This window comes from Pseudopipra pipra, chromosome 17, assembly GCF_036250125.1.
Source record: "Pseudopipra pipra isolate bDixPip1 chromosome 17, bDixPip1.hap1, whole genome shotgun sequence".
Lineage (NCBI taxonomy): Eukaryota > Metazoa > Chordata > Aves > Passeriformes > Pipridae > Pseudopipra > Pseudopipra pipra.
Window position 1 is genome coordinate 5409367 of NC_087565.1, and position 12141 is coordinate 5421507.

A 12141-nucleotide genomic window follows, 5' to 3' on the forward strand; every position below is an offset into this window, starting at 1 on the left:
TTTCCAAATTTAATATTTGGAGAATAAGGATGACTGTGAAAACATTTTTGATTGAAAATATGGATGTGGGAAGCGGGGAGGTGGTAAAGATGCAGCTTGACATGCTCTGGAGCTGTATTGGGCAGCAGGAAATCCTGAAAACTTTCCCAAATTTTGATGTTTATCTTTTTCCTTTTTATCCCACATCTCTCTTTCTCCTGTAAGCCAGGTGAGTGTCCCATTCCTCAGCCTGCAGCACCAGCTCCAAACCTCTTTCTCCCCTTCTGCTCTCTTCTCCCACTGACTTCTCAAATGTCTTGGCAGCTCCCCATAGTTGGGTAGGTACAGGTAAGACTCTAAAGGCAGGTGATTTTTTTAGGTGCTCCAAGGTAAGACTCTAAAGGTAGGTGATTTTTTTAGGTGCTCCAAGGAGCTACTTCCAAACTGAATAGAAGTGAATTTCACAGAGCAGAAGGGAAAATGTCCTCAGTTGCACTTTGGAACAATTGCTCTACAAGAGAGTTGAGAACAGCTAAAAAACACAGAACTCTGGCCAATCACTCTGACAGTGATTGTGGGAACAGGCATTTGCTGGGAATGTGAACAAACTTAACTCTTTGTTTCTCTGCTTTACTCTGATGCTGGGGGGGATGCTTTACTGAGCAGGTTAACAGGGTTATACCCATGCCCCTCCTTCATCCCACTGCAGTGGGTGCATCACCTGACCATCCCTCTCCCCTCATTTTGATCATGATTCTATTCTGCATTTCTCTGTGCACCGTTAAACAGCTTCCTGAGAAACTCTATATTGTGCATTGCAAGAAATAAACTCAATTTCAAATAAATATGCAATATCCTCAGCTTTATCAATTGTCACCACAACAAAACATCTTTCCCATCCTATCCTCTGATTCACTGTTTCATTGCAGTCCTACAGCTCCTCATTCTCCAGCACTCTGGTGCCAACTTCTAAGAAAGTCTGTTGGGCTCATCAAAGTCTTGCTGTGACTCATGGCCCCTTCTTACAGAAAACAGCCTTTTTCTGTGAATGAAGACAACCAATCTTCAAACCCCATGGTGCCTGCTGGAGAGATGGATATAAAAAAACAGGCAGACCCTGAGCCCTGCAGCCAATCTCCAAAGAAAATGAATAGCACAGGGGGATGAATTGTCACAAACAAGTGGAAGGGAGGTTTTGGTTGAAGAGAAAAGCTTTTGACTGATCTGTAGATGTGAAAATCAGACAGGAGCAGAAGGTTTTCTTTTTTTTTTTCCTTTTCCATTTTCTGGTGGTTTTTGTTACACACTGATGTTGCTAACACAACTGTCTTCTCTCTGGAAAACATCTGCAAATCCTTTTGATGACATGATGTATGTAGAAACACAGAAAGCAAATAGAATTATTATCACTGTGCCCTTATTTCGCCCACAGTTTCTGAAGACTTTTAGAATCCTTTGTACCTTTTATCCTACATCATAAGCTGATATGGCAAAATCTTCCTCAAAGCTGAGAGCATTGAAAAGTCAGAGCTTTTGGGTTGGCATGGATTTCAATGGGGGGAAAACAAAGTCAGATCCACTCTCTGCAGAAACCTTTTCTGCCTCTATCTCCCTGTACAGAGATTCATTAATTTTGCATTTGCCTTCCAGACTGAGAAGTGGAGCAGAGATAGCCCTCCCCAATTTCTATTCCAGTGTTCAGCTATGGGTAGCTTTGGCTTTCCTGTTCACCACAAGCATAAAGCTGCCACTCACACTTATTCTTCATTGCCAGTTGAAATGTTTGTTACCAATGAAATGTTTTCCCGGTAGAACACAGCATTTCTTGCCCGAGGATCAGATTATAACAATGTGGCTTGTGACTGATATCACAGAAATCATATCACCCTGGGGCAAGGGGAGAGGAATTTTTACCAGTTAGCCATTCTAAGACAAGGACATTGCTCTTGGAGGCTTTTCATGTCCAGGTTGGTTGGGGCTTTCAGCAACCTGGTCTAGTGGAAGGTGACCCCATCCATGGAGGGGTGTTGGAATGGGATGATCTTTAAAGGCCCTTTCAACCCAAACAATTCTGTTATTCTATGATTCAGTCATGAGGAGCTGATTTTAATGGTGTGTCAATGGAGTGAGACTGGCAGCATGGATTATTCTCTGTCTCCCAAATCCCATGAAAACTTACTAGGATACCAAGAGAAATCTACAGGGGTGTTTTGTGAATGCCAGTGAGCTCCATATGATGAACACTACATTAAAAAACACTGAGGCATGCTGAGATAAACACTCTCCCCCATTACCATTGTAATATATACAATAAGCAAGAGATATTGTCTTATATTCAATCAAAATCAGGACCAGAGTCTTTATTCCTTCCAGACACAAGCTATAAACTCCCATTTCTGTTTTAATCTGATCAGCACCTCTGGCATTTAAGACTGGAGCTGTGAAGATAACGAACTGCTTCATTTTCCCCTGCTAAATGATATTTTTTTAAAAAAAGCCTCAGAAAACAGAAACAAACAAAGCTAGATTTGGTCACTTACAAACACAACCTAGGTTTCTTTGCAGATGCAAACTGATTTATACGAGCTGTGCAAGTGGGCCTTCACTGAGGCTCACAAATGCTCCACAAATATGTATTTTTTTCATCCCAAAAGCCTATAGACTTGTGTTTACATGGTTTGCTAGATCAGCCTCCTCGGGAAGGGTGCTCACTTCTCTGGGCAAAAGAATTAACCAGTCTGGCCCCCCTGCTGTGGTATCATTGGTGACCAGTTTTAAAATCCCTGTACCATTCGGTTTCCCCAGTCCAGCTCAAGCCCAGAGGGAGGAGAGGTGTAAGTCTCAAGTTCTGAGTCAGAAAACACCAACAGCGACATAAGGTGTTTTTCTGGATGGGTCACGAAAAATGTAATTTCATGCTTGTGTTGATGGTAAAGAGAAATTAATCTTATTCCAATTGCCAGTCTGAAGGAAGACCAAAAAAAGTGATTTATTGCAGTAATGTGAAACTTTGTAAGAATTCACGCTCTCTGTGTGGGAGCTGTACTAGTAATGCTGTTGGCAGTCTGCTTTTCAGTTGGACAGGACAACCAGAACATTGAAAATGTCAGGTGTCACAGATTTCATTACAGTTCTCCATGGCACTGCTAAGTTCATTCCCACCTAAAGGACTTTGTTGCTGTTTGGGTATTTAACACAAAATGCTTCACCTTCTCCTTCGACCTGTATGGAGCAGACACCAAGGATAACAGCACGGTCAGGAACACTTTGAAAGCTGCCAAGTGCTGTGACAAGGATGTTGCTGTTGCTGACAACCAGTGAGAAGCTGCTTTTTAATGGCTGAATGTTGGCATGTTTTGATGATATGTGTCTTGGAATGAAGGCTTAATATAGCTCATGGACTACCTGCTTAGGGTGAATGAAGGGAAGGATGAAGCAGAGTTGACTGCTGGAAACACTGGGGTTTGAGTCTCTGGTCTACAAGATTTCACTGCAGTTGTTGGATGAATCCCTGAAGTTCTCAGGGCCTGAAACCTATTCCTAAAAAGGAGCACCCTCACAGTGACAAAGATATGGAGTGTGCTGGGTTGTTAGCAGTGTGCTAATGCTACTGAATCTTGATAACAATGGCTACTACATCTGGATTACGTTCATGTAATGTTAGGGTGCTGGCGAGATCTAAATCTACCCTCTCTCAGTTTTAAGCCATCCCCCCTTGTCCTGTCACTCCATACCCTTGTAAAAACTCCCTCTCCAGCTCTCTTGGAACCCCTTTAGGCACTGAAAGGGATTCTAAGGTCTCCCTGGAGCCTTCTCTTCTCCGGGCTGAACAACTCCAACTCTCTCAGCCTGTCAAAGGATGGTTATAGAGTTTAGCATAGGTCAGCTGAACCCACCAGGGACTGCAGCTACTAAAGAGAAAGAAAACACAATTATTAATTCTCGAAGGCAGACTTAGTGAAAGGAAAATAAGTGGGAAGAGTAAAAAAAATTAAATGAAACTTAAACATTTCAGAGATGAGCAAAACATCACAGGTGTGGATACAACACCCACACGTGCATACACTCACTACAAATGTTTGGTCTTTCTCTTCCTCTTTCTTGAAAGTCCTGGCTGGTTTGGCTGGTTTGTATCACCAGTGACATGATGTTTAACTACACTTGGCTGCTTCTCTGTTTAGATGAGACGTTAGGAAGAAATTCTTCCCTGTGCAGTTGGTGAGGCCCTGGCCCAGGTTGCCCAGAGAAGCTGTGGCTGCCCCATCCCTGGAAGTGTTCAAGGCCAGGTTAGACAGGGATTGGAAGGTGTCCCTGCCCATGTCCTTCCAACCCAAACCATTCTATAACTCTACAGTCCTTTCCCATTGGATTTTGGCTGAGTGAGCCCCAGACTGGGCTGGCAGTGGATGGAGGCTGGCTGGCTGCTCTGTGCTCCCCTGGCATGATTTTGCTCCCAGAAAACAACCCCAGCAATGTGGTTTGGCCACCCCGCAGCACTCAGGGCCATGCCTGTGTGCTTCTGGAATGGTTTTGCACTTGAGTGCCCAAAATCACTTTGTGTGATTTGTACTTTGTACTTGCCAGCCCACAGGAGACCTGGAATAACAACCGTGATGGGCTGCCTTATTGCTTAAATACCCTCATGAATATACTCCAACCTGATCTACAGTTCAAACAAATTCAATAAAGCAGAGCAGGATTTAAAGACATTTTAAATAAATTAACTTCTGGATGGATGTTTATTAAGTTTTATGAAGCCATTTACCAAAACGTAACATTTGTTTCGAAAGGTGCCTGAAATTTTCCCCTTGTGAACTATGGAAATTACTTCTATAATTGAAATGAGAAATAAGGCCCAAATGGAAAGCATTCCTCATTGCTGGAGGCACAGTCCTTATGCCTTTCTCAAAGAAAAAAAAAGAATTATTTGACTCTCCATGGCTTTTGTTTCCCTTTGCATTGGTGAGGCCTGATGTGGTGCAGTGATGCTGGGTGGGAGGGTGGCTCGGGAGGAGTGAGGATCTCTGCCCAAACTTCCCAGGAGTTTGGCTTTTTCAAGGAGTCAGCCCTGAGCTTGGGAAGTCATGAGCAGAGGGCTTGAACAAGGTCTGGATTTCTGCATAAGCCATGGAGGCTCCGCTGGGAACACCATGCCCAGCACAGAAACCTCCTGCAGCCAGAAAACAAGGATGCTGCCACGTGCTGGGGATTTTCACTGCTGAAGACATGAGCTGCAGCTCCTTAGGCAGCTAACTGAAAAACAAACCTTTCAGCACAGCAGACCACATGAAAGGATCCATAAAATAAATTATTTGTTTTTTTAGTACTTGATCATGTGGGGATAACGGAGGCTTCTGTTCTTCTCATCTGGATGCAGCACCAAAAAGCCTTCAGAGAGGCAGTGCATTCGAGCTAGGTTTTAGAAGATGAATTTTTCCAGGCATGAATGATTCCAAATATTTAAATTTTATTTTGTTGCTGCTTTCCAAGCAAACTTTGCCTCTACCAGAAATCAAAAAAAAAGGGTTGAATGGCTAAAAACTGTGATGATTTTACAGCTCAGCTGAGCTACTTCTCAGCAGAACATTAACCAGGAGCTGCAGGGAGGATGGAGGTGACTGATTTTTCCTCATTTAGTGTGAGGAGACTTTAATATCGTGGGCAATAACCAAGTATTCTGTTCTGACAGAATTACCTCTGTGTAAGAAAAATGAGTGCCAGGGAGGAAGCAGATCATGCAAAAGATGGGAAGGTAGGAAGGGAAATCTTACTGTTAAGACAGAATAAACCTATTTCTTGTTGCTGTGCCCATCAGCTGAGCAGGAGAGCACAGATCCTTTGTTTTTTCCAGGTCTCAGGAAGGATTTTTTTGGGGCAAACATCACTGATGGGAGTCTCCTTCAAACCTAGCTAGTCTTTTCCTCCATTTGTTTGCCAGCCTGCAGACACAAGCAACAGCTGATGTTTGGATGCTGTTTGTGCTGGATGGTGAGTGTGTGCAGGGATAGGACCATTTAGGGCCTTGCTGCAGTGGAGATGCAAAGTCCAGTTCAAGGCCACTGGGATTTCACCAGTTTAAACCCCAACCAGGGTGCCTGTAGTGGCAAGCAGGATGTATGATAAAGGCACACCTGCCACTTCAAGTACAAGCAGTCCAAGCCTTAAATCTGGATATTTATTTCATAGGATCAATGAATAACAAAATAAAATAAAATACCATACAGTACAAAGGCTATATCAGGAATTAACAATTTCATTACACTTTGATCAGTACATACAGTATCAATAATAGCATGTTACACTGAAAGAGTGTTTCCCATTGCTACACAAAAGGATTTCTCACCCTCTTCCTTCCCTTTGTCACAGAAAATATTACAAAAGAGACACTGACACACATTCATTTTTTCCCCATTGAGCAACAGGCCACAGAAAATAAAGCATATCAACATTTTGTATCTCAGAAGAAAAAAAAAAAGGTGCACTTTAAAAAATATTTGCCATAAATACAATATGTGCAGGACTATCAGGTGGCACAGCTGGGGAAGGACTCTGGATCACAAAACCAGGACAAAGCATCATGAAATTTTGGATCAGCAATTTCTGTTTTCATACTAAACGAATCCAGACTGAGAACAGGAGAACTGGTTGAGCTGGAATGTGAAGAACTGGACAGAGCTCTAGCAGATACAGCTTTGGTTAAACAGCTACCAAGCAACACAGCCAGGAGGACACCAGACTGACACTCATGGCATTGCACAGGGAAGCACCAGTGCTCCCCTGCCCTGTGGATGTCTGTGCTCCCTGAGGGCAGGAGCGATGCAGCTGCACAGATGATGGGCTCAAACCTGCCACACGAGCTGTCTGCAGCAGCAGCACACCCTGGGGCTTATTTCACTGAATGCTGGATGCTATGAATTCAAAGGTCCTGCTATTGTCATGTTTACAGCACGTGTCCTGCTAACCCTCCTCACCCATTTTCCACTCAGTTTTCTCCTGAAACCCTCGCTGAAGTGAGGTCTCATACACTTTACAAAAAAGACAAGCTCAGCAGAGCATTCCAACACTGATGTACTGGGCCTGTGGTGAGAAAGTCCTGTCTGGGGGAAATTTCTGAATAGAAAAATGACTTTATAAATCTGATTTCACATTCTGCCTTATGGATGGCCTTGGCAAGAGCACTGTGAAAAGAAACAAAACCTCAAAATAACATTTGAAGAGGTCACTTGATAGACTCTCTTCAGAGGGGAATTTCTCAAGACCCATGTGGCAGCACTTCACATCTGTGGGTTCAACAGATTTTATTCTTTTTTTAGTCAAAGCAAACAGTTCAAAACCTCAATAGGAAATTTTCATAGATGAACAGCATGCCACCCCAATGCTCTCCTCTCTGCCTTGGTGAAGAGTTCAGCTCAGACAAGAACACAGTGGATGGGAGTTTGTGTTCTGTCTAATGGCAAAAGCCACTCACACCCCATTAGGTTTAAAGCTAAACCTTGTTGGGTTAGTAGTTTAATCACTGTTAAAAGGCATGTAAAGAACCATTTTTCTGGTACACATGGGGCAGTTTGTACCTCTTTCTTCTCTACAGTACTGTGCTTTCATTTACAAAGAAATGGATGGGGCAGTGAGCAATCTGGTCTAGTGTTCCTGCCCAAGGCAGGGGGTTGGATCTGGATGGTCTTTAAGGTCCCTTCTAACCCAAACCACTCTGTGATTCTGTGAAAACCATGGAGGTTTGCAGTGAGTTATCCTCACTTCTTTGAGCTCAGGGGAACCACATCTCTAGGTCAGAGATACCAAAACTAGCTGAGGAGGGGAGAGAGAATAAAATCAGCTGTGACTTACATTGCTCAGCTCAAGGTGGTCAGATTTGGCCAGTGGAAGAGGTAGCTTTGAGCTGCAATCTCAGATTAAGGCCTTGGACCCAGCTCTGCTTTCCTGTTAAACTGAGGGACCAGAGCTGTAGAAGTCAGAAGTCAGCAAACCACTTGGATAAATCCCCTAAATTCCCCCAGGTCTTCAACACTTGAGTGGCCCAACAATAGTGAGAGTTTAAGGTCTTATGATAAGTACATTTTTAATCCAGCTTTTTCCCATTGTCATGTCAAACCAAAAATAAACCTACCAGTTTCTCTGAGCTGTGATCAAGTATTCTGTAAGCTGCCAGTGTATCTTGGTAATGAAAATCAAAGCCAAGCATCATATGTGAAACAACAACTTTTGTACAGTGTTTTCTAAGATAATCAAGCACATTTCAGCAGGTTGGTGTTGAACAAGTCTAGTAATAGTGTTTAATATATCAAAAGCAACTGAGACATGCAGGGTGTTAAATTGTAATGAAAGTCAAAGCAACACACAGTTCCAGCTTCTGTGGGAAGTTTCAGAAACCACCTCCCAGACGTTGACTCTGTTTAGAGGTGAAGTTAAAAAATCTGGGTTCTGTCCAGAAATATTTGAAGTATCTTGCCTGGAAGGCCAACATTGTGTGACATTGGCTTCTCTTCCTCTCAAGGAAGACTCTTCCCCTCTCCTGTTCATTGTACCAGGACTTTCCCACAAGGCAGTATGAACAGGCCTAAAGATTCCTTTTCCAACCTGTCCTAACAATTTCTAACTAAGACACAGATAACATTTGCTGGTTTATCCCAGATTTCCTTCCAAAGAGATGTCTCTTTTTTGCCTTTTTTTTTTTTTAATTTATTTATTTGTGTCCCACTACCTGTTTTCCTTGTCAAAGAGGAGTCAATAGTCCATAAGGAACAAAAGTGCTTTGTCAAATATAATCTCTGCCCTCTGTTTGGTACAACCAGGACAAGAAATCAAAAGAAGGCATGACAGAACAGAGCTTGCAGTTTGGTTGAATCAGAAGAAACTAAAGCCCCACTGATTTCTATTTTGAGCCCTTTCTTTTGGAGTGGTTCTGTACTAGGCATTAAAATCATCTCCCATCCCTGGCTGGTGTGGCTGGAGTTGGTTGATGGCCTACCATGGTAGCTCTGTATAACTGCCAGGTTATAAAATGCCTCAGAAGTAGTCAGTCATCATCAACAATTCACAGGAAATGCCCCATGGGTGTTTTCTCTATGTCCTGAGCCCAACAGGGCCTAAATCACAACTCCAGGGAGTTGGGCTCAATGATCCTTGTGCATCCCTTCCCACTTGACATGTTCTATGATTCTATGATACAATATCTGTAGGAGAAGTCACCAGCACCCAGTGATTCAGTAACTGGTCTCCATCATTTTGTGACAGTTCACTGGGGTCAGATCCACACCTCCAGCACTGAGATTTCTGTTAGGTACCAGGGGTGATCGTTAGTTGAAGAGTTACATGGGATGGGCAAAGCCCAGAAAGCAGAATCAAGCCAAGTGACTCTTCTACTTTGTCATCATAAAGAGACAAGTCCTGCTCTCCTAATGAACTGTGGTGTGAAAGGGGCCACAAGATCATCAACAGCAAAGGTTGCACAGGATGATAGGTTGGTTCCAGGTTTGTGCACATCTGGTGATGTGACAGCAGGGAAAGCCCTTCAACTTGTCCCAGAGCCCTGTGATTTCTGGTACTAAAGACTCTGGAGCAACATGCTGTATCACATAGTTAAAGGGCTGTTAGAGGTGGAAACATATGGGAGAAAAGCTCATGCCACCTGTCCTGAACTGAGAGATTTCTTGTTCCTCTGGCTTGTTAAAAAAGTTGGTTTAGAGTTAAGACTCCACAGGTTAGACCTTCTTGTATTCTCCATTTGCACTACCTGAAGATTTTGGGTACAGATCAGTGTGCCAACAGGTCTGGCAGTAAAAAGAAATAAAAGAAAAGGTAAAACAAGAAGCCCTGCTGCCTACAGCTGCTATAACCTATGAGACATCAGCTTTGTGAAAATGGTGAGGAAACAGGTAAAATTGGAATAAGAATGGGAAAAGAATTGGAGCAGATTGCTCTTACCTCAGCAGCCTGGAGCACTCATGACCTTGAAGTTTTCTCACCTCTTAAAGCAGGCCAGCAAACTGTTCTCTGCTGTAAAAAATAGGATTTGACTGTATGGAAAGAATAAGATTTTCCATTTCTGTTCATTTTCAGCACTCCAGCTGGGCACAGCCTCTGCATTCTTGACTTTGCCAGAGACTCTGCTATTTATTGGTGTTGTGACACCAAAACCAGCAAGAGAGGGCGTTTGCTGTGCCAGGCACTATGGATGCCCTAAAGCCAAAGGTGCCCCCCATTCCCCCAGGCCACAGCCACCCCAGGTAAGGCATCATCTGTTCTTATTTGATTTCAAGGAGCCAGAGTGGCTCTCTTGAGCACCTTGGTCATATTACTCAAAGTGTAGATATATTTCTAAAGTAACCACCTGGCTCCCTGAGCTTTCACTCCTCGTCCATTGAACATCCCATAGATGAGCATGTCCATTCTCCAAAAACATCCCTCTCTGTTCAAAACTGCTTTCTCCTCATTGGGTTCTCTGCTCGGTGCCACCAAGAGATGTGATCTCAAACCCTTGGATGTGAACACGGCAACTCTGCACTGAGAAAAGGATGAAATGCAGTACGGTTTTGCCTAAGTTTAACATATTTTGGCTTCCCAGTTAACACCACATCTGGATTTATGCCAGACTGAAGTTACAATATGTGTAGACATTACTCACAAGAGGCAAGGCCAATGCTTTAAAATAACCTCAAAGTTACTGGCAGAACAAAGCCTATTTTTCCAACAAAAATGACTTTGCTAAACACATTTGTGTTATGTGAATTTGGAGACCATGCACGAGAGTCACAGAGGCCTCTCTCAAGTTTTGACTCCACGATGAATTGCATTTCCCTTCCTCCTTTGGCTTCAGTATGTGGTCTCCCTTGTGACCTGGCTGGAAAATGTGTGGTTGCTGGAGATACTGTTGGATTTCCTGGTGAAGGCCAGTCGTTTCTTCTTCTTCCTCCATGGCAGGCACACGAGTGTGAGTGTAGAGAGGAAGATCTGACGGAAGTTTGCCGACACCAGGTTGTAGAGGATGGGGTTGATTGCTGAGCTGACGTAGAAGAGGACGTTTGTCAGCATGTAGAAGTAGTGGTAGAAGTTGTAAAGGAAACTGGAAGAACAGATGAAAGATAAATTCTGAGTGTGGAGAGCTGAAAAAATTCAAAGGCACAAGGTAAAATGTCCACACGTGAGAAAAACATGAGCTACTTTTCAGCCAACCTTTCTAGGCTGGGCACATGAGCTTACCAGTGGTGTATAAGCCACTTAAAGCATCTGTATCTTGAACTGGAACTGGTCAAGCATAGATCAAATGTGGCTATGAAGATATTACCCCAATCACTACTAGTTAAAAACTTACTGCCCTGGGGGCAGAGATGATATTTTCCTCATGTGTTCATTTTGTCTTTGAAAATAGACATTCTGGAAACTGAGCAGCCAGATGGAAATTTGTTTCTGTGTCACACATATACATTAGCCTGACTTTTTTGGCTGCAGTTCTGGTCTACAGAGCTTTTAGAAAAGCCAAACCCCCATGACAGATGCAGCTCTGTCCTCCCCCCCAGCAGTGAAAGCAACATCAGCTCATTTGGTGGGTCCTTGGATTGGGATTTTTCTGTAATCTGGAATAGCAATCCCTGTTCTGGGGGTAAGTTGATGATAGCATGTTTTTGAAACACATCCTGACCACCACAATATAATGTTTTCAACCAGAACGGATTGAAAATGCTTAATTACCTTTTTTTACTTTTGAAAATATCTTTCCTTGGGACAACTGAGATCAACAGCCCTGAGCTGGTAAAGCATTTACAAACAGCGTGGGGCTCATTTTCAGGAAGATGTTGCTCAGAATCATTTGTCTTGGTGGAAATTGCAGACCTCTGTGCTAGCCTGAGCAGTGTCTAACAAAAGATAAATAGACATGTGCTGGACTTCATCACCCATCCCTCCACATCCCCTTGGCACTGCCAAGGACTACATGGCCCATCCAGCTCTTACAAGCAGAGTTTCTCCATGTAGTTGTGAAGAATTAATATAGGAAAAATTTCTGTTCTTCAGGGGCAAGGCACATGCATTTATAAATGAATATGTCAAGCTGCTGCAAACTCTCAGTTAACCACCAGACTGATAGTTCACTGTTCATAACATGCCTGCAAATTCAACGTTTTCCTAAAATTGCCCTTGGCTTTTAAA

General features: G+C 43.2%; 1 protein-coding gene across 1 annotated transcript in view; it reads right to left on the bottom strand.

Annotated features, from left to right (window-relative positions):
* Positions 1–6140: 6140 nt before the first annotated feature.
* The window catches only part of NTSR1 (neurotensin receptor 1), a 56434-nt gene continuing 50433 nt past the window's right edge, over positions 6141–12141 (bottom strand). The window contains exon 4 of the mRNA XM_064674073.1: positions 6141–11059. Coding sequence (XP_064530143.1) covers positions 10810–11059 — 250 coding nt within the window. The 3' untranslated portion in view covers positions 6141–10809. The remainder of the gene's footprint in view (positions 11060–12141) is intronic.